General features: G+C 37.3%; 1 protein-coding gene across 1 annotated transcript in view; it reads left to right on the top strand.

Moving 5' to 3' along the window:
- Positions 1–24,040, top strand: part of SEC24D (SEC24 homolog D, COPII coat complex component) — a gene marked incomplete in the record, with an annotated part of 72,131 nt that overhangs the window by 9,800 nt on the left and 38,291 nt on the right. Inside the window, 8 exon segments of the mRNA XM_072405769.1 lie at positions 8,058–8,250; positions 11,885–11,993; positions 12,067–12,209; positions 13,094–13,336; positions 14,280–14,404; positions 15,758–15,869; positions 17,915–18,042; positions 22,971–23,109. Of these exon segments, the coding sequence (XP_072261870.1) occupies positions 8,100–8,250; positions 11,885–11,993; positions 12,067–12,209; positions 13,094–13,336; positions 14,280–14,404; positions 15,758–15,869; positions 17,915–18,042; positions 22,971–23,109 (1,150 nt within the window).

Here is a 24,040-nt window from a genome sequence, read left to right as displayed (position 1 = left end):
CTTTTATTAGGCGTCAAATGTTGATCACAGTGCAGGTACATTACAATTTCTGTTGTAATTCATATTCCTGAATTGAAAAGAAGTCAGTGCTCTGTATACATCTTGGCCCAATGATCCAAGGTCTTCCACAGGGACAGACACAAGTATTAAATAATACCCCAGATTAACTCTACATAGGAATCACAATATTTACTGTACAATGATAATTGCGTCGGACATACAATTAGGTCCATAAATAAATATGGAGGTCCATAAATATTTGGACGGAGACAACTTTTTTTTGGTTCTGTACATTACCACAATTAATGTTAAATGAAACAAATCAGATGCAGTTGAACTGCAGACTTTCAGCTTTAATTCAGTGGGTTGAACAAAAAAATTGCATAAAAATGTGAGGAACTAAAGCCTTTGTTTAACACAATCACTTCATTTCAGGGGTTTAAAAGTTTTGGACAAATTAAAAATATATAGTAAAATGTTCATTTCTACTACTTGGTTGAAAACCCTTTGCTAGCAATGACAGCCTGTGGTCTTGAACTCATGGACATCACCAGATGCTGTGTTTCCTCCTTTTCAATGCTCTGCCAGGCCTTTACTGCAGCGGCTTTCAGTTGCTGTTTGTTTGTGGGACTTTCTGTCCGAAGTTTATTCTTCAACCAGTGAAATGCATGCTGAATTGGGTTCAGATCAGGTGACTGACTTGCCATTCAGGAATATTCCACTTCTTTGCTTTATTAAACTCCTGGGTTGCTTTGGCTGTATGTTTTGGGTCATTGTCCATCTGTATTATGAAATGCCTCCCAATCAATGTGACTGCATTTAGCTGGATTTGAGCAGACAGTATGTCTCTGAACACCTCAGAATACATTCGGCTGCTTCTGTCCTGTGTCACATCATGGATAAACACTAGTATCCCAGTGCCACTGGCAGCCATGCACGCCCATGCCATCACACTGCCTCCGCCATGTTTTACAGATGATGTGCTATGCTTTGGTCATGAGCTGTTCCACGCCTTCTCCATACTTTTTTCTTGTTATCATTCTGGTAAAGGTTGATCTTGGTTTCATCTGTCCAAAGAATGTTTTTCCAGAACTGTGCTGGCTTTTTTAGATGTTTTTGAGCAAAGTGCAATCTAGACTTTCTATTCTTGAGGCTTATGAGTGGCTTGCACCTTGCAGTGCACCCTCTGTATTTACTTTCATGCAGTCTTCTCTTTATGGTAGACTTGGATATCGATACGCCTACTTCCTGGAGAGTGTTGTTCACTTGGTTGGCTGTTGTGAAGGGGTTTCTCTTCATCATGGAAATGATTAAAATGATTCTGCAATCATCCACCACTGTTGTCTTCGGTGGACGTCCAGGTCTTTTGGCGTTGTTGAGTTCACCAGTGCTTTGTTTCTTTCTCATGATATACCAAACTGTTGATTTTGCCACTCCTAATATTGTAGCAATTTCTCGGATGGGTTTTTTTCTGTTTTTTCAGCTTTAGGATGGCTTGTTTCACGGGCATGGAGATCTCCTTTGACCGCATGTTGTCCGTTCACAGCAAAATCTTCCACATACAAGCACCCCCCCCCCTCAAATCAACTCCAGGCCTTTTATCTGCTTAATTGATAATGACATAACGAAGGAATTGCCCACACCAGCCCATGAAATAGCTTTTGAGTCAATTGTCCAATTACTTTTGAGCCCCTGAAATGAAGTGATTGTGTTAAAAAAGGCTTTAGTTCCTCACATTTTTATGCAATCTTTTTGTTCAACCCACTGAATTAAAGCTGAAAGTCTGCAGTTCAACTGTATCTGAGTTGTTTCATTTATAATTTATTGTGGTAATGTACAGAACCAAAATTAGAAAAAAAGTTGTCTCTGTCCAAATATTTATGGACCTAGGTGTACATAGAGGCAATGCCTGTTTGTTATACCAGTACAGATGCACTGTTGTAATGCTCAAACACATTGCTGGTTTTGACTACCACATTTATCTAGCAAGCCTCACAAAATACTGAACATTTGGTTCTTTATTATGTTCTTGTTGGTAGCACCAATGTGGAGCTATTCTGAAGTGAACTGAAGCATTGCATCTCAATGTAGACTTAAAAAATGAACCTAAATAAATGTATACTATTATGTACTAATAGTGGATATCTCATTGCGCTGGGCACTAACATAAAACGTCTATGTTTTTTTGCCCCACTATATGCACACAACGAGTGAAACATTTTTACTTTTATATTATACCCCCACATCTGTTTGATCACTATAGCAATGATAACTATACAGTAGTACTTTTTGTGTTATGTGACCACAGTGCCAACTCTTTGCAGTTCTCCAGTTCAGGTAAACTTATACAGCAGGGTTCTCCCCAGCTCTTTTAGCCAGGCGCACCACCCGTCACTTTTCAGTACCCACTAGGCTGTTACTGAGGAATTTGGTCACTCCCCTACCGCTTCTTCCCAACCAGCTTAAAAATAATAATGTGGGAAGTACTGTACAGTAAAATAATGATCCATTATAAAAATCTTTATTGTCATATATATTGTTCTTGTATTACAAATCTTAGATTAGTTCTCATGTTTAAAATGAACATTTATCATTCCTATACCTAAGGGCAGGAACAATCTGAAGTAATTTGAGTCATCTCTCAAACTACTCTCTTATCTAGTCCATTTCAGGAGGCTCTCTAAGTATTTTAAAAAGCACTCTGCTTGCTACAAATTATTTTTGTTTATGATGAGCAGTAATGGCACACTGCCCATCAGATAAGGCTATATCTTATAATTCTCTTTCCAAAACAATGGCTTAGAAATGTGACCTTTGAAACTCAAGCTTGTCTTCCCTCTCACAGATTCACCCTCTTATACATTAGTTATGTGCGTGCTAAACATATGTGAATAGTATATCAGTTCTTATTTATGTATATTTTAATGCAATATTTATTATTTAGAATAAAAATCCATACACATCTATCCTCTTTCAGCACATATTGCCCTGTACCACCCACTTTTATTATTTCCTACAGTGTAAAATGTATTGTAGACAAGATTATATTTCACGTTGTAAAACTACTGCTCTGCTGTAAAGCTGTAATTGTTTTAAGACACATCAGAGAAAAAAAAATGTTTATCTAACCTTGGTCCTTCTCCCAGCTGTCAAGGAATGCCACATTCTTTATGAAATAGTTGTATGTAGTTTCACGTATACCAAGCAAGCTGCTTCTGCTTTGCTGTCTCTTTAGCTGGCTCAAAGTGCTCTAGGAATCCATTGTCATGTAGTAAATGTAATTTTAAGGCTGTAACAAAATAAAGCATAGATGAAACTCTGGTGGGCATATAATTCACCAGTGCAGTCCTCGAGATTCGAGAAACCAGCCATTGCAGAAAACTGAAGCTCCATATTTATTAGGAAGCATGTATTAGTTGCAGTTGTTCATAAGAGTGTGTTACGATTTATATGTATATATTATGAAAGGACAGTTTACAAAAATAGGTTTAATTTATATTTTCTCCAGCCTTAAATTTGAAATTTTTAAGGACAGTTTTCAGTTTGTACAGCTGAGGCAGATCCAGTGAGTGCTGAAATTGGAATGGCTATCTATGGGCCAATGGTGAGTTCAGGAGACCAAGCAATCAGCTGCTGGGATTAATTGCTGATGAGATCTCTGGTCTCATGGTCCCAGGCACATCAGCTGCAGCAGCCTGCCAGATCACTCAGACACTGGGAACGGTCATCTGCAAATAAAGGACATTCTACAAACCAGCCTTTTTTTCAACGTTTTTAACATGGAGGTTTTGAACATGGTCTTTAGGGAATCTATGCTATAAATCTATACCCACAGTATATCAATGTAGTGGTCAGTAGGAAGAGAGCCTCTTACAATGCTGGTTAGTGGGATGTCATCATTACAGATAGCCAAAAAGATCACTGGTGTCCCTTAAACTTTGTGATTGCTCAAGGAACCCCTACCAACTTCTGGGTGAATTCTGGTTGAGAAACACTAATAAAGGTTGTGAAGTTAGATGTTAAAGTTTGATTAGGAAGTTGTAGTTATATATTATTTAAAATGTGATCCAGAATGATTTTCATATAAAACATTGCAAACCCCCTACCTAAAATGAAGCCGGAAAGGTTGTCACTGATGGGTTACACACAGCCTTGGCCATTGTGTAATTAGCCTGAAGATTTACACTAACAGATAAAGGAATGATTGGACAGTGAGATGAGATGGGGCACTTTTTTGTATGGTGTGTACATTACCTTTTAGTAACTTTTAAATGTGTCAAAGGACCTTTATAACAACAATCTCAGTGTTTTCACTTTCCTCTGTTTTGATGCTTTGTGATGTATTTGCTAGCACCGACAGCTGATTCTAGTACTTGTGATTCATCAGTACAAGGCTAACACCTCCTATTCTGGTGTCACAGTCCGCATCATCCTCCTATTTGACGTTTGTGTGATAATAATGACTCAGGGTTAGGCTAGGAAAACAAGCATAGCTGTCCCAGTGTTGTAGAATGTCCAAAGCTCAAGCTTCTGCCACGTCTCCCTCTGGAGAACAAACCACCCTCCCCTTCCTTCATGTAAAACAAAGCTTAGAAATCCAGCACACTGCACACAGTCAGTACTTCTCCCTTATCAGGGAATGTAGAAGAGAAGTGTCACTTTGCATTTACTAGAAAGTATCTCAAATTAACATTTAGAGTCATCATCCCAAGCCAGAAATAAAATATGCTTTTCTAATTACACAACAAATTCCCCCTAGGTTATTTTCATCTATAGAAAAGTTCTCTCCAACATTTTGATTACATGGAATTATCTGATTTTCCGAAGAGGGAATGGGAAAACATAGATTATATGACCATATGTCTGGGAATAGCTGATCGGAAGCTGAAATACACTGCACTGTTACAGGAAATGTATTAGTTATGTGTTCTGCTGTTTACGGGTGTATTTGCAGGCCTGTTTATAAAGTTGTGAATGTGATATTTTATGCAGTTGAATCTATACATACGTTCTTGTATGCTAAGTCTATTTAAAGTATATGACAAGTGCTGGCAAATTGCCAACCACTAGGAACCACCCAGGATCCTTTTCTCCCATCTACCATCTAAAGTAAAGCCGCATACACGCGTGCAATTCTTGTCGTTGGAAAAGATCTTTCTTGATCCTTTCCAACGACTATGCACTGCACAATGCATGAACGAGTGCTGTACATACAGCACCGTTCTGCTCTATGGAGAGGAGAGGGGGAGCACGGCGGAGAGGCACTCTGCTGCGCGCTCTCCCCTTCCCTTGCATTAGGATCGTGCGTCGTTCATCGTTGATGAACGGCACGGGCTGTACACACGCCAGATTCTTGCCCAATAACCGGCCGAAGCCGATTATCAGGCGAGAAAAATTTGACGTGTGTACGTAGCTTTAGACTGAAATGTAACATTTTGGATTTCCTATCACTATTTCTGTCTCTGTGACAATAATCATCAAAGCAAATAAAGAACACAACAATAAAAACCTGACAGAGGTTCACTACTTTATGTACAAGTTTTTCCATATGATTATTTAAATACATAGAAATATATTTCTCTGTTTTGCCATTGCACTTCAAAAGGGTATAATTTATACAAAATGTGATGTCCAATATTAGCAAATAACAAAGTAAGGTATTTGCCTAATACTGAAAAAGCTAAACCATAGTCAAGATAGTATACGTCAGGCTTAGCTAACAGTAGTGGTTTTTGCAGGCTTTTTTTTAATGGTTTTACTACCTAAAACCTCTTGCTTAACATAACAATGAATAGTTTATTGTTTTGTCTTACTTTTGTGGCAAGAACATTGCTGCACATTTTTTCAGATGCCACATGCAGTGTGCAAGAGCAGTTTTGCTGACCCAGCCACTTGTCATTGCTTATGCATACAAACGCCTGATAAATCATTTACTGCAGTTAATAGCCAAGGTTTTTACCGTTATTGTAAACTAAAACTAAAAGAATAAATGTTTTCATGTTTCACACAGCCCACAGAGCCCATGCTTTTGTCCCATGTACTGTATATATAATGATATATATTGTATTGGTATACTGTATATAATGTATAAGTAATGCACCCATTGCTGTGAAGTTTGTCAGTCAGCGAGATTGTTACAATCCAAATTCCTAATGCAGGGAAGTTCATTAGTGCATTATTCTGTACAGTACACATGAACTGTAGGAGTAATGACAAAACACTACAAAGTTTGAACAGTTTTATGGTAATTTTGGAATTAATTATGAGCAGATATACTCTGCATGTGGACTGGTTTCCAGTTGTGAAATTGTATTACATTTAAAGCTTTTTTTTAAAATTTACATAACAATGTAGAAGAGAAAGAGAAATGGAAAATGATTTGTTCCAACATAGTAGAAGGTTTACTTCAAAAACTAATAGCATTTTTGTATTTAGGAGGTTACTGTAATATACTTTGGTCTAACTCTTTTACTTCTCCTCCATACTCCTCCAGTTCTTTGTTTAGCAATATCAACTCTTCAATTAATTTCCTAAAATGAACATGACTGCATACATCTAAATATTTGACCACAATGTCTGGCCATGTGGATGTGTGTGGTATGTCTTCTAGCCTTGAATGTTTAGCACTGCAGACATAGTTCTGGTTTATACCAGGGCAAGAGAGACAATAGCAATGTCTACTGTGAGATTGTGTACAAGTCTCTGCTGGGGAAACAATTTAGACTAGTCTTATGGTATATCATGCTGTTATAATTGATGGTTATCATAAAAGGCACATTTTGCTATTACCGGTATTTATTAATCTTTTGCCAAGGTTAGTAACCAATGCAATCAGTGGCTGTAAGTCCATTGCTGAGGTAAAAAGTGAGCAGTGCTCCTGTTAGCTGATGGTTGTCAGGGCAAACCTTATATATCCACCTGGTGTGCATGCTGATCACTATTCACCCTAATAATTAAGCTGCGTACACACTGCCAATTTTTGTCGTTGGAAAGGATCTTTCACGATCCTTTCCAACGACAAGGGAGTGCACGATGCATGAACGGTGCTGTACATACAGCACCGTTCATGCTCTATGGAGAGGGGAGGGGGAGAGCGACGGAGCGGCACCCTGCTGCGCGCTCTCCCCTTCACTTTCATTACGATCGGCTGTCGTCCATCGTCCGTGGATCCGGCAGGTCGGTCGTCCGGACGATGGACGACACCGACTGTACACACGGCAGATTTTCGCCCGATAATTGGCCAATGCCGATTATCGGGCGATAAAAATCTGACGTGTGTACGTAGCTTTATTCTCACAGCTGCTGAATACATTCGTTACCAGTCACAGCTAACCCGTTACAATGTAAACAGCTGGTTCCTGACTAATCGACTGACAGCCAATCAGAATGTTTCCATTATTACTATATTGCAAAAAAGCCCTAAAAACCAGAGAGAATTTTACCTTCATGTGCATATAGTCTACCCTCCTTGATGGCCTGTTGGGATTTGCAAATGGTGTTAGGCAGACAACAAAGTGTGTAATATGGTTATGATACCCTTTTAAAACTATCTACTAGATAGTTTTAAAGTACAATCTACTAGATTGTAAGCTCTTCGGGGCAGGGTTCTCTCCTCCTGTATCACTGTCTGTATTAGTCTGTCATTTGCAATCCCTATTTAATGTACAGCGCTGCGTAATATGTTGGCGCTATATAAATCCTGTTTAATAATAATAATAATAATAATAATAAAAACTAGCCACAAGTGGTTTGTGATAAATGAAGACTAATCTACCTGATAGGCCTGTTTGTGGGTATCTATAAGGAATTAGAACATCTAGTGCTTCATAACTTTAAATATTTGGTATTTTAAAAAATAATATAAGTGTGCCATCTTTGTTTACCTTCATGTGTATTTCATCTCTTTCTATGTGAGAACCTCAGAAGCATTGTAATGTTAAGTACTGGTTTATCAATATTACAGTATTTGCCCATTTTGTCTACATATGATTTATTACAGATGACTTACATTGTAGTTTATGTACATATTTTACAAAATATTTCCTTTTAATTTGCAGGTAATCTGAGTTCCTGCAGGATCTAATGAAAGTGTCATCAGAATGAGTCAGCAAGGCTATGTGGTACCTCCTCCTTACGCCCAACCCCAGCCTGGAATGCCAGGATATCCTCCAGGCTATGGACCTTCTCCAATATCGCCTGCCTATGGACATTGTTCCAGTCCAAATGTTGGTTCTTCACCTCCCCAAATAGGTATGTATGGTTTACATATAAAATGAAGAATGGTTTGATGTTTTGTTTTGTGACCCACTTTATCTTTGCAAATTTTAAATAAGGAGCATTGAGTTTTGTTTGGCCTTTGCACAATTAAGTTAGCATACATCAAAGAGAATCATTTAGGTAATAGTACTCCACTTTAATAGTACAGCTACAAACGCAAATGCCTGCACCAAATACAAAAGCAACTAAGGCAGATACATAGAAAATAAAACATTACCTTCTTGAAATACTTTTCAACCAACATTTGACCTAAGTTTGATTGTAATATGTGTTAAAACTTATATTTGTGTGTTTATTATCTATACATTTTTAGATATATTTGAAAATATTTTTATTTTTTTATTATTTATATCTCTCTATATATAGATATATTTGAAAATATTTTTATTTTTTTATTATATATATCTCTATTCACCACTCACCTTTTTAGTTTATCCTGGGGATCATTGTCTCTGGTACAGAAGTTGATGGCAAATCCAACATTTTAGCATTGTCACAAAACAATACTATTAAACTGGACCCAAACTCAAAAAGACAATTTTCTGTGTTAAAGAAACATCTACACTTTTTCTTGTGTTTAACAGTACCCTAAAATGAATCTTCTGACTGGAATTTTAACTGCAATTCAATTCCTCCTTTTAAAAAGTTAGTTCAATTACTGGTATGTGAGGTTCATAGGCACTTCCATGCCTACATTCTGATAGCTGTATATCTCCAGTGTGACATCTAAGGCTGGGTCTACATGAACAGTTTTAAAAACGCATATAAACGTTGCTACCACGTTTATATGCATTTTTTGCACTTTTACATGTGTTTTAAAGCTTAACTTCAAAACGCGATTTTACATAAGCGTTTAAAAAAGTTTTACTTTTAACTCTTTCAGGGAATGAGTACAGGGTTACATAAAACCCTTTACTCATTCCCTGAAAGGGTTAAAATATGTGTAAAAAAATTGGACGAGGGTTTAATGTTAAATTATTTTAATAAATGCGTGTGTGTTTGTGTAACAAAACTTTTTTTTTACAGGTTATCCCAATGACAGGATCCCAATGACACTCCTGCAGCCCTAGAGGGGCTGTGACATGTATTACAGATACAGAACATGTCACAGCTCCTCTAGGACTGCGGGAGCAATCAGGGGAGCAGAGCTGTCAGCATAGCAGCTAGGGAAAAGGAAATCCTGATGATGCTTGAGCTGTCATCAGGGTTTTCTATTTCTCAGCCAATCAAAGAGCACTAGAGATGAATGGGCACATGTCTCCCCATTAATGTCTAGTGCTGAATGGCTGAGAAACATAAAAACTCAGCCAATCACAGAGCACAAGGGGTGAATGGAGAGCCTTGTCCTCATTTAACCCCTAGTGCCCTGCGATCCCTCACTGTCAGGAGGAGTCCAAGGGTTGTGCTTATTGCAGCCCTGGGAATCATCCTGTCATTGGGATAACCTGTAAAAAAAACTCAGGGAATGAGTAAGGGGTTTTATGTACCCCTGTACTCATTACCCAGGGTGGGATGGTGAAGATCTGGGAGTCTCCTTATAAAGGGGGCTTCCAGAGTCCAAAGTCCTGCTAAAAACGTTTATAAAAGCCCCCATTGTTTTCAATGGAAACTTTCATAAAAGCTTAAAAATGCTTGAAAAAGCCTCCATTGATTGCAGTGGAAGCGTTTTCAAGCGTTTTCATGCGTTTTCCCGCGTTTATCCAGCGTTTTGATTTTTTAAACAATGCAGGCATCTTTAAGATAACGCTCAAAAACATGCCTGAAGGAAACGTCCTGGTGTAGATTAGCCCATTGGAATGCATGGGGACTTCAAACATGGGCATTAAAAGCCTCAGGTTAAATGCTGTGGAAACAGTTCGTGTAGAATAAGCCTTAGACAGCTGCATTTGACTTCTTTTTTTAGAGTAACTTGAAATGAGATTTGGTAATGATTTTACCCTTCTTCCTTTTGAAGGCTCTGACTTGAGTGCATGGGGAAAATAAGCCTGGTCATTTAATGCAGAACAAGGAATTGTTGCATCTGTAATTGGGCAGAGTTAAGTGCAGGGAGACCACAGGGAGCTTTGTTGTCCTTGACCTTCCTTTTTTCAGGCACAGTTTCCACAGTTCAGTTGCTTTTAAATCCTTTCTCTGCCAATGGCGTTTAAAACACATCAAGGCATCAGGCTCAGAAGAATTTGTAGAAGTGAAGAGCCTCACAATCACTTCTACCTCTGACAGGAGGGAGGAGGTCTCTCCCTCAAGGAGCCCAGGGTCAGAAAGATCACTTTCAGCATGGTCTTGAGCATGGGGGTGAGACTATCTGTACCTCGAACTCTCCCCAGTTTAGTGAACCTTCACAGTTGGTGATTAGTTTGCTCTTCGAACATTTAGGTTTGAGTCAACAATTGTAAACCAGAAACAAAAAGGTAGTTAAAACAAAGTCTGTAATAAACTGTTAATGTATCTTTTGAGAAACAATCTTCAGGAAAAATAATATTTTCTGTACATCAATACAATATGTATGTTTTTAGTTATTTTTATGTTTGTAGTGTGCTTAGGGCAAAAAAAGAGACTACAGATCAGTGTTCTCCCCAGAATGTTTTTTTCAGCCGAGTGGGAGGGGGGAGCTGTGGCCGGGTGGTAAAATAGTGGGTGGTTGTAAAATAGTGGGTGGAACAAGACACTACCAATTTAGTGGTCCCAGTTATTTATGCCACAGGTATCCAGTAAACCTCTATTATTGTGTCAGTGTTCTACCTATCCCCTATACTTTGTTCCAACTTTCTAATGCCTGGCTTGCTAAAGTGTCCAATTTTTCAATTTTTTGTATTATTCCCAAACTGTTCAGTGCTGTGTATTTAAATCCAACTGCTTAGTGTTCCATATTTAATTGTGTAATCCCTTGTAGTAGTGTAAAAATGTAATCAATGTGGCGTAACAAGTTAGGCTTAGTTCACATTAGTAGTAAAAAAAAAAAAGTCATGTGCACTTCTCCTCCTGCCCCGCTCTTATCAGCAGCTGGAATCCTCTGAACAGATGACAGCTGAGAAAGGAGCAGCCTCTTCATATCTGTTCAGAGGATTAGAGCTGCAGATAAGTGGCGGGCAGAAGAGGCAGGGCAGCCGGGCCGCCCGCCCATCAGAAGGGGGCTGGGTAGAACTATGCAGATAAATAATAGATGTACTTTTTTTCCAAATCTTTAAAGGTAAGGTTTCCAGGTTTTGCAGTAAAAAGCATTTGGAAATCGAAGGTTTTATTAACTACATAACGTAACTTCAGTAGCAATGTTTAGCTCATCTGCCTTCTTTTCAGAAAATACCACCTAGGATCCCACTACATTTGCTTGTAACTCTGTGCCTCTTCCTGGATTCTGATACTGCCATGAACTCTTGAAACTTGTGTTTCATGTGGTTTTCTCCAGATGCTTCAATTTCCTCCCATGGCAAAAATATACTTTCCACCTAAAATTGTACTGTTTTGTGTACCCCTTGCATAGTCTATATGATGCCAGGGCTGGTATTAATCACCGTGCACACTCAAAAAAGTGGTGTGTGATATTCTGTTCCTGTGTAAATATAAGTAGAAATCATAATCACACCATAATATAAAATGTATATTTTTATAGGTGGGCTGAAACCTGCTGGATCATTTGGATCTTCTGGACCATTGAACAACCCACCACCTCCTCAAAATAATATGTATAATGGACCAAATTCACAGACAAATATGCAAAGGTATATTTTGCCCATTCTGCGATCTATGTATTGTAGTGTGCAGTTCTGTATTTAACTTACATTTTTTTACCAGGCCTCCTGGACCCCCACATACAAGCAACACCTCACCTTCCTACCCTCCTTTTGTTCAGTCTCCATCACAGTTCAACAATGCACCACCTCCCCCAGTCCATCAGGTGACCAACCAGCTGAACAACATGCAAATAGGTGGCTATGGTAATATTATTTTTCTGTTTATTTTTCATTGCAATGTCAGCTGTAAATTGCAGATACCTCTGGAAACATGTTGAACCAATCAATTTGGAAAAAAAGTGTTTTTTGTTTTTTTTACCATCATTGTAAAAACAGAACACAAGGTACAAACAAGACTTAAGTACCTAAAAAACCACAGGATGGCCCTCCATAAGTAAAAAGCATATAAGTTACTGGCTAAATAATAGCACAAAATAGCTAATCGCAATATCTTTCCCAACGTATGTAAGGTCAACGTAAAAAAAAAATATTCATACCAGAAAAAATTCAGTGATCATGGCTATTTTTGAGGCCTGTAATATATCACATAATGGTGGAATACATATTTATGTAAGAAAGGTTGACTGCTGTGTACAGATGGATACAGTAGTAGCATTCAGTAACAGTCAATGGAAGCAGGTTGATGCATAACACACAAAGCATAAAAATCATGCCACCAAGAAATGTATGTATTATTAGGGTGAAATCAATACAGATCTAATGTAGATCCCAAACTTTCCAATAATATTATGTATAATCTATAAGTAAAAGTAAACTACCCTGCATGGTCTACTCTTTCCCTGCACAGATGCACAATGTCAGTGGCTGAACTTTTCAGTACAATGTCCACATGGAAGACATTGTCATAAATCCAGTAAACATTCAACAGGTAGCAGTTCTGAAACCACCTCAAAATATAGCTTGGAAATTGCTCACTTCCCACCGATAGTGCTACTTGCCCTGACATGTTTTATTTTTTATGCATAGAAAATGCTTGAAATAAAAAGGATTTAGTTTACTTGTATTATTTGTCATAATTTGAAAAGAATGTGCGGGATTGAGTATTTTCATACCATTTTTTTTTACAGGCCCTCCTCCAACAAGTAACCCTCAAATGCCACCTAGTCCAGTTATGCCAGGGAATTTTCCATCTCAACCTCAGACCATGCCACCTGGTCTCCACACAGCTCAGCCACCAGTCAGCAGCTTCAATGGTTTACCTTCTGAACCTTTAGTACATCATAACAATGTGCCAGATGGAATTCCTGGACAGCAGTTTCAATCACAAGTTCCAGGCCATCCCCCCAATCTTGGATATCCACCACAAAATTGTAAGTATGTTCTTGTTCTAAATATTTGGTAAATGATAACTAAGAAAATAAAGTACATCTGTCATAATAGAAATATGAATGCACTACTTAAGCTTTGAGGTTAACATCTTTTAGAAGTTCTAGTAGGCAAAAGGAATTTTAGTTAGCAATAGTGATGGATGAGCAAATTGCGGGCCTCGTTCCCAACACTCATAACTTACTATATAAAGATGTCATGAGCAGATGACAGATTGGGTCTCATCTGGAAAGAGGGGAAGCATTACCTATGTATTCTAAATGTCTACAGCTGAAAACATTTTGGGAGCCTTGTTTTTCATTGGCACCACAGATAAATTGGTGTCATTTGTTTAAATGATTCATGTGAGTTACCAGAATTTCCCAAATTAAGCAAAATCTTAGAAATTATTGCACTAATTTACCCATTCAACATAACAATAATAATAATTATAATTTCCTTTATGCACAAAACCACCCCACATTCTAGGATTTCCAACAGTAAAAATATATACATAATATATGTATATATATATATATCACATTTTCCTAATACTTATCTGAAAATTTTCTCGGATATTAGTTTTTTTTTACTGCACACAGATAGTGTGTGAGCTCAGTGTCTATGCTGATATGACATTACCAGAACATTATAAATATATCAGCATGGGTCATTTCTGGTAGGCATAGGCTTCCCCTGGGCATGATCATTTCCAAAGGCCAACCAAGGAACTTTGGCTTTTCACTTCATGACCCTTCCAGGTAGTAGTTTTTGGGGTTTGACCCTCTGTTAGAAGCTGACCACAGTTAGCCAATATACACCTAAAACAAAATTCACAAACTTTCTTTAAGAGTAACTCAGTTCAGAAAATAAAGTTGTGCTATAGGGAACATTTAAATAATCAATCTTGCAGAAAATAAACTAAATCTATTTCTTCTATATTTACAGTGAACAATTATGGTGCTCAGTTATCTGGGCCATCAATGCCCTACCCTGGTGCATATCCTGGAAGCCAGCAGCATCTGTCTGGACCACCTCAAAAGAAACTTGATCCAGATTCCATTCCTAGTCCAGTAAGTGCTGATTTATTTCCTCACGAGCAAGAAGGTTTCCAACATGCAGAAAAATATCTCTTTTCACTACATAGATGCAGCATATCAATACATTTGCTATCTTGTTTCTGTCTTTACATTTCCCTAATGCTGTGGAGTTAGTACATTAATGTACAGCCAAGATTTACTTTTAGTTTTAGATAGAATAGGATATGTGTTGTTAAAATGCATAACAATGCAAGCTTTCTGTGAGTATGGAAGGTCAACTTCCTTGTCAGACCACCAACTCCATCTTTAAGAAAAAAGTTTGCAATAAATAATGTAAACCATTACCTCCCTTGGAGATTTCAAAAGTGAGTCTTGTCATCTCTGCATGTAGTTCAGTCTAAATCCTAAGAGATTGGTCTTCTTGAATGACCTTCTTGGACTTCAAGTGTCCAGAATGCAGTGGCATTCCACTGACTGGAACCTGAAAGGAGGTAATTGTTTGCATTATTTTATTGTTGCAAACACTGTTATTTATTTTTTTTAATTTGTCAGGGGGCTGCCAAGGCCTTCCATTTGTATGAGAGGTCCGCTTAACATAGCATGTTGCTGTGAACTGAAAACAAAGGACACCTGCCTTATTCTTGCACTGGGACTGTTTTGAGCTACGCTCCCCAACACAGGTCAATGCTGCTGGTGTGAATTGGCTCTCTGAAATAAAGTGACCTCATTGGAAGGTTTGCCCTCAATTTAAGGTTTTGGGGCAACTGTAAAATTTCATATTGCCTCTCATTTGTTATTGTCATTGTCCTTCTCAGTGACACTGGTTCCAAATGCAAATATGGTTATTCTTCTCAGTTGGGACACCAATAGCAAAACAAACCTGACAGAGTGCCCCACCTCTTTCAACTCTATCCAAAACTGAAAAAAAAAAAGTTTTTCTTTAAGCATGAAAAGTAGATGAAGATGAAAACTTGCAAAAAGAACTGCTCTCACTTTTTTATTTTAAGTGTGGAAAGTAGATGAAGATCCTTGATGCACATTTTCAGTGAGGACTGCTCTCTGCTGGTTTTTGCCTCCTACTGCATTTACATGCTGATTCTTACTATTTTTATATCAGCAGATTTCCAATTTACAGTGGAATAGACATCAAATTTGGCCATGGTGCAGCAAAACATAAGTAAGGGAAAAGGCTGCTCCTATCCTTAACATTCTTTGAGGCAGACCACCTTTGAGCAATGTGTATGCACACCTTTGCACGTGTGTATGCAGCCTAAAGCTTCACAATCCCCTATCCACGTGTTTGTTCATTTGGTAAGCTGTTAGAACTAAATTTGGTAATACATATAAATGATAACAGTGTTATATTAATCATATTATATTTACCAGATACAAGTGATTGAGAATGATAAAGTCAGCAGAGCTGGACAGGTCTACACTACCAATATCAGAGGACAAGTCCCTCCACTCGTCACCACAGACTGCACTATACAAGATCAAGGTAAGCCTATTTCTCAGGAAGATTAAATGTCTTCACAATTCTCACACACATATCTCTAACACTGATTTACTGATATATCCTTTCACTGGAGGACAAAGACTGACAATAAGTTCCTGATTCCCAGTTATCCCAAGAAGCCATAATAGTTTTTAAAGTTCTCAAATTGAGGCAGAGCTAAGATAAAACTTTGTTTTTCATAGCACAGGACTGTTGTAAGTAGTACACTGCCGTAATCTGTGGATTTTATAGCCTTAAGCTAACCATACACTGGGTGATTTGTACACAGATGAATAATTAATATCTCTTTGAAATGATTGGTTTTGTATTTAACTAGTACACAGTGCTCCCACTCTATCAGCTGGTGATTAAGACAACTCCACCCCAAACAGTCAATAACAGTGCTGCCTGCTATATTTTTAATAACAACTAGAGCAATGACCATCATGTTATGGTATATAGCGAGAATCTGTCCACTGCCTGTTCTCTTGGCAATCACTCACCACTCTCCACTGGACTCAGCTGACAGAACAATAAGCTTTTCCATTCAATTTTTGATTAATAATTTGATCAAATATCTACCTAGTTTTTAAAAGATTTTCCTTCAATATTTTTATCAAATCCAACATCTAATCTTTTAAAAATTTTAAAGGCTGTATTGTTGCCTTTAGCTGCTGCATCATACCTCCTGGACGTGTTAGCAGGCATAGGAGAAATTAGACTTGCAGATATTAAATCATATTACATTTTGTATTTGCTTGCATGACAGCATGGAGCTGTACATTTTCCTGCACCAACTAACCCTTTTTTCTAGTGTGTTCTATTGTCTTTGTCAATCATTACACACAGCTTTATGAAATTTGTTGATGTGGATGAATAATCCCAGCTGCAGCAGACCGGAAGCATCCATGTGTTTTTAACCTTAAAGGCAAATTCACATACATGTGCATACAGTAACATACATGCATACATAGACTAAATCCCTGCAAATGACTCCCAAAGACACATATGCAATAAAAACAAACATCTGTGCACCAGAACACACAGATGGTAATGCAGGTTAAAGGTCATTTATGACCATTTCGTAGTAAATCCTCTGCCATGAAACTCATCTCTGACTGCTTATAACTATGCCTATTCAATGGGACACTTGGTTAAATGCTTGTTTGGCTAGGAAAGGGATGGAGTAAATAGAAATACGTACAGTATAGCATCTGGTGCTCTTCATTGCTTTCTGACACTATGGATTGTGGATGGGCCATTGCATTGTAGGACTGTTTTTTTGCATTGTATATGATGATATCTGAGAGCTACAAATTGACAGGTAAGGGTTCATTTACATGAGCTGTAACTTGTTGTTCGTCTCCAACACTGGCAGGAACATCAGCATTTTTTCAATGTTATTCTAGTGTTTATCTGGCATTCATTCAGTGTTTATCCAGCATTTATCTGGTGGTTATTCACAGTTCACACAGCCATATAAATGATGGGTATAATGAGGATGCAACGTTTATTGACCACTGTACTTCAAAGATGCAGAAAAAATGCCCAAAGAACATTATAACATTACAACATATTTTAGAGGCATTTATTTGATGTTTATTGGACATCCATTGCTGCATGAAATGGTTTTCTACAGCAAGGCTAAGAAAATATTACAGAAATGCTGATACAGCTGCATGAGTAAATTTCTCTGGCATTCTCGTTGACTACTATGAGTAGACATTTTTCTCATTTCTAGTCAACAGCTTCTCAACAGTTAAATCAGTGAGTGGTTATACAAAATAGAGAAAGCCTGCAGGAGCAAGAAAAAAGTTAAGTACTGTAATTTTTTCTATTACGTATTCTACTCCTTAGCCAAGCAAGCATTTACCAATGCAAAGCATACTGCATGAATAAATTTAAAACAAGATGATTTTGGGATTTAAGTTCAATGCACAAAATGTAAACATGTGTTTGAATCTTCCCTAAATGTGATTTTCGGTCTCTGTATAAAGTTTTAAATTCAGCTGTCCATTGTTCACATAAACATTTTTTATACATTTCAGGTAATGCCAGCCCTCGGTACATTAGGTGCACAACATATTGCTTTCCTACTTCCTCTGATATGGCTAAACAAGCTCAGGTTCCTCTTGCTGCTGTCATCAAGCCTCTAGCTGTGGTTCCCCCTAATGAGGTAAGAAAATGATTTACCAGCCAAGCTCAAAATTATTGAATAAAGCTGGAGCTGTATGACCTCATTGCACAGTAATGTGAAATGTTATCTCTTATGTAGGAGTACTAGAAAGGCAATTCTTACTACTTGATAAAAAAAAAAAAAAAATGAACTCCACTTTAATACAATATATATCCCAGCTGAAGAGCATTATAAAATCACAAAAAGGGCTATCTGTAGTTTTGAAGAGCAGACGTTTGGTAATGTGTATATGGTAAACTGGATACAGACAGTTCCTTATTGACATTTAATCTGATCTGGAATGGATCAGGATGGATAACCATTCTAAGGTCTAGTGGGTTTAAAATGCCCAAATGTCTATTATTATTATTATTATTGTGTATAATTAGGTAGCAGAGTATGCTGGTATTGCTGTTTGGTCTATGCATTAAATGTACAACATATGTATTTTAAAATTATAGTATGAGATTCAGATATACACATGTAAGGTCACATTGTACCATGCATACATGGGATGCATATTGTATCCTTGTGGTTATCTCTACCCTGACACTAACTTCAACATTAATGTGGGTGAGCGAGACAAGAATTAGAACCCAGCTGCTGGATATGTTTTCTAATAAAACTAACTTTGTATAATATTTAAATTGGACAGTCTATTGGTCAGGTGAATCTGTCAGAATTGGAACACAAGGATCTATTGCCGATGTGTACTTAGGATTCCTTTGCAAAGGTATTCTGTGCAATGCTTTTGCTAGTCCATACATTTGAATCTATTTTTAATCGTCCTGCTAAATGTCATTAGTGGAGTCACTGTTTCCATAAAATGTCAGGTAAGGCAGGGGTATAGTGCCTTCTGTCCTAAACTGTTCTTTTCTGTTTATCTAATGTTTCCTATTAAGCCAAGCAGTGGTACTTGCCATGATTCATAGTTTTCTGTATCTGTTTTAGCAACAGAACATACTGTAAACCTGGAAAAATGAAAGGATCATCAGACAGCTCAGGCAAAGTTTGTTGGAAAGATAATGGCTTTTAACTCCCCTATAAAAAAGATTAGGATTACCAAACCCCTCTGTATTATGGAGTGCAGGGAGTGCTCAGAAATTTGACCTGTAAGTAGAATTTGTTCAAATATAAGACAAAACATCTATGGTTAAACTTGCATTAAACATGGCTGTGATTTCATGTGCCAAACGTTCAAATCAAGTAGCTATCAGAACCATAGATAGAAAGAGAGGAAATTATAATATTCAAGAATAGTTGTAGTTACAAATGGACAGAAAATGTTAGATACAGGAAGTGGATGTTTACTTTGCCTTGGTTACCCATGTGGTAAATAAGTGCCAAACTTTGAACAGACAATTCATACATAAAGATGATAGGATGTTCTCTTGTTTAGCCAAACACTGTCATTTCTGTGAGCCCTGTAATGTAAGGTTCAGGGCAAGTCAAGAACACAAACCCTTATTGCATTTTCATTGAATGTGTTTGCTAAAATGACACCTTTGGAATTTATTTGAACTCAGGAGTTAGGGTTGTTGGCAATACTGCTAGGCCCAAAATGTATGTACAGATTTGCTCAAGACACCTGCTATTATTTTAAATATTTACAATGTGCTTATACTTTATTGCACTGCATGTGTTACAGTATAGACAGTTTATATCATACAATATGTATATTTTACACAGATAATCTTTTATGAGTATGATCATGAACTTTTAAAAGAACATGACTCAGTTCCCTGGTGATCTTTTGGTGACTCTTTTCACCTCTGTCATGCATAGCATCAACAGTTTACTCTACAAGTACTTGAACACAGTGTTCACATTCAGCAATATGGCGAGTCTTTGCTGATAAATTTGCAGCTTTGTGAGTATCTTGTACTGGTTATTATCCCAGAGATCATATTTATGCACACACAGGGTCTACAGTCTTCTCTGCCTGGCTTGGCTTTGGTAATCAAGTTCTCTTTCATTATTAGCTCAAACATTCCTCTGACTGTCCAACCTGATATGGCTAGCTATTAGACCACAGTGCTGATTACTGTGAAATGTGGCTGTAAGAAAATCAAATGTTTACCTTATCTCTTTTCTCATTTCATCCTCGGCAAACACATGGAAAATATTATGCTGAGCTGCCGTAGAATGTTGAAGAGTAAAGAAACCAGGTGTTTGTGGGACAGCTTTTGTGCAACTCAAGTCTTATTTTTACAATACAGTAGTTGAACTGCGCACAATTGCCTTGTTAAACATTTAAAGTTATACATAAAACTGCCCTTTAATCATGCAGGAGTAACATATTTTTGTCTTACCTTTTCAAAGCATTAGGTTTTTGTTCAACAATTGGCTTCTGCTAAACTGGCTGCATTGTGGTAACAGAGGTGCTGGTCTAGGGGAAGCATTAAGGAAACATGCTGTACCCATTTAGTAATATTCTATTCTAACACATAAGATTTTCTGCAAACAGTGGCCACAGAAATATACCTATACCTTTATCTGGCTTTTTTAAGACATATTTTCATCTTGTGTGTTAAAAGGTTGATACCCATTTCTCTGAGCACAGATTTGTAGGGAATAGTCTGTATGTGAACCATGCAGTTTTTTTAAGTCCAGCTCAGATGTGTCACTGAACAATAACAAATGTAACACAGTGATGAAAATTGGCAGCATCAGTCATAAAAATCTTTCATTATTCTTTTATTGGTAGAGAGTTATGTAATTGGAGCTTTGTGGTTTTTATTACTGTTATGGTAGGAATGCCGCTGGTTATAGATACCATCAGTACCTCGTCAATCCAGAGTTTGCATAGTGTTCAAGTATCTTTGTGTTCTCTCAGACATTCAGTCTTCCCTAGTGGCTCAAACATATAATGCCTGATTCAACTTGTAAACATAGTAATCAACCCCTGTGTAGTAGTAGTGTTTGGTCCCAATTAGAAGTTCTTTTTGAAGATAAATAGATAGACAAGTACAGTACCCTGAACTCTTCAAGTGATGTCAGACAGTGAACGTCACCTTTATTTCATCTTTATCTTAAGAAAATGGCAAAAGCACTCTGCATCTCTAAGTAGCCCTTCACATAGGGTATGGAAGAAGTTCTGTCTTCCCGAAAACTTTGATATTGCAAAATGGGTGCACAGTTAGGGTTTCATGAAAAAAAAGCACCTGTCTCTCATCTGGCGAGAACCTATAAGTGTCCAGGTCTACTCAACAGCAGAATTGGGTTGCACCTGATTCAGCTCTAGTATAGGTGGGCCTCTTAGTCCCAGTGGGCCTTTGTGCTGCTCTATACACTGCACTAATGTTTTATGCTTCCATGGTTTAAACTTGTGTGTTCTTTTACCAAGAAAAATGATTTAGAACAACCATCCATTACAGAATTTACCTGACCCTTGAATTGTAAAATGAAAAAATATATGCTAGCCTTATAAAACTTAATGAATTTAAGTAATTATGTGATTTACAGTGTTGATTTTTAAGCTGGCAATATTATTTTGCGTGTTTTGATGACAAGTTTTAATATATATCAAAATGCCAAGCAGGTACTGAAGTCATTTGTCTATCACGTTAAAGCAGATAAGTGAACAAATAAATAGACGGATTGCTTAGCAACTATCAGCTGCAGCAGGTCCAGAGAGAAGTGAGGCATGTTGTGCTTCAATTAGACCTAGTGATATAGGATCTATTCTCTTAACAAAGAGGTCACCTCTTGTGTTATCTTTCTACAGCCATGAACTGATGAGCTATAGTTGCTGATAAAAGCCCTGCTCTACACAAGACATGTGTGCATATGTCAGAGGAGTTATAAAATCATGGAAGTGTTTGACCAACTAGCTTTATATGTAACAAATATATAATATAAATTATATGTACTGTATATATTCTATAATATGTATATTGTATTACTGCCTGTGACCAAAACACTGACTTTCCTTTACAGTTCAAGAATAGACATTGAGCAGCATCTATCAGGATTTAAGTAAAAAACATGGCTTATTTTTACAGCGCTCATTAACACCTACTATATCTCTAGCTGAGCATCTGACTTTCAACATATTTTGAAAACTTCAAATAAAATAAAAAAACTTTTATGAAATGGTGTTGTCGTCATGTCAAATGCAAAATTAGCCCAAATACACAAAATGTAACACCTCTGTGAAAAGGTTGCAATTATTTAACAATGCTATAAATGCTTCTATCTAAAACAATGCTTAAGTTACAGGATTGTGTATAGTGTTCCCTACTAGATGGAATTAGGAAATAAACTCAGTTTGACATGGAATTTTCTCTTGGTTGTATACTGACACCTAGGGAGATGTTTGGGTATGGTAGCAATTATAGTTTTATTTGTACAGTACTGTAAGTAGAGTTCCTTCAGACATTTGTTAAAAAATTGAAGTATTGTTGTGCAGCCGTTAGTTTTAACTTTTAATCATAATTATAACTTTTAGGCACGTAACTACAAATAATAAGGTAGTGTTATCATGACACTTGTCTCACTTACATCCCCTTAAATTTAATTTGTTAAAAAATGAAATATAATTTAAAATAAAGTTGATGTCATGCTGCTAAGTGATAATAAATTGCTTGCTTGGAAACCAATGATCAGAATTGGATCCCCCACCCTAAAAAATATATATATATATATTTGACATATACAGAAACATTTAGCCCTAATAGGTGAACCAAAATTTCAGTCATCACAGTGATTAGTATCCCACATCCCAATAATGGGCCTGATTTATTAAAAATCTCCAAGGCTGGATAGGATACACTTTCATCAGTGAATCTGGGTGATTCAGAAAACCTGATATGGATTCCTTCAAAGTAACCTGCTTTTTGCTAGCAATGTTGTGAATCCTGGACCAGATCCATTTCAAATGTTATATGTGACTACATTTAAATAAATAGTATTTCTCCTTTTTCTAGACTCCTCTTTATCTTGTAAACCATGGGGAAAATGGACCTATTCGCTGCAACCGCTGTAAAGCTTATATGTGCCCATTCATGCTTTTTATTGAAGGAGGAAGACGATACCAGTGTGGATTCTGCAACTGCATCAATGATGGTAAACCTTTTTTCACATGTCGCTTCACATTAGGTTTATAAGCACAAAATAAATGTCAAGATACACTCCAGTCAAAAATTAACATTTGTACAGTACTTGATGGATTATACCTGCTGGATAGATTCACCTTTTGTCTTCTTTGTCGGTTGTCCCACTAACTCCTCAATTACTTTAAATAGCAGCCAATATCCTCACTTTTTGGTCTTGAACTTTATCCTGCCCTGAAAATGTAGGTTGCTGTTATGGTTAAAAGCAAGTCACTATAGAAGGGAAATACTGTCTTACAATTCAATATAAAACTACATAAAGTAGCAACTAAAAACCATTGCTAGAAATCTAACTTACAGATATACATTCAGATGTGTTTTTAAAAGAATGGAATGAAACATCTCATCAATAAAGTTTAATTTAGTTAAAGAATTACAATGTACTTTTTTTTCTTCAGGACAGTCAAGTATTTGGTGGCTTACAACATGACTGTGTGTGTGACCTGAGTGCAGGTTTTATTTAGTTTTAGAGGAGCTATGGGAGTTGTACAATACAGATTATTTCCTTCTGGTGCTTTATAGCACTTTGAAGCCATTTGTAAGACGAGCTCAAACACATATAAAAGGTGTTACATGATGTGCTTGGACGTTAGAAAGTGCTTTTGAAAAAGATATCAGGAAAATAAAGCAGACAAAAAATAAATGTAGCACAAGTTTCTAAACTAAATTTCAAGTGAAATAAAACAGTGACTGGAAGTCAACCATGTGCACTGGATGAATGTCAAAGTCATACTACTAATTTACCTTTTAGTATGGGCTAGGCCAGGGGTCTGCAACCTGCGGCTCTGGAGCCGCATACGGCTCTTCAGCCTCCTTGTTGTGGCTCCCTTCGGCTGCCGCGGGGAGATCTCTGATGGGGGATCCCCTTCCTCCCAAGACACTGC

The sequence above is a fragment of the Pyxicephalus adspersus genome, chromosome 3 (assembly GCF_032062135.1).
Source record: "Pyxicephalus adspersus chromosome 3, UCB_Pads_2.0, whole genome shotgun sequence".
NCBI classification, from domain to species: Eukaryota; Metazoa; Chordata; class Amphibia; order Anura; family Pyxicephalidae; genus Pyxicephalus; species Pyxicephalus adspersus.
This window is presented reverse-complemented; position numbering and strand designations above follow the sequence as displayed.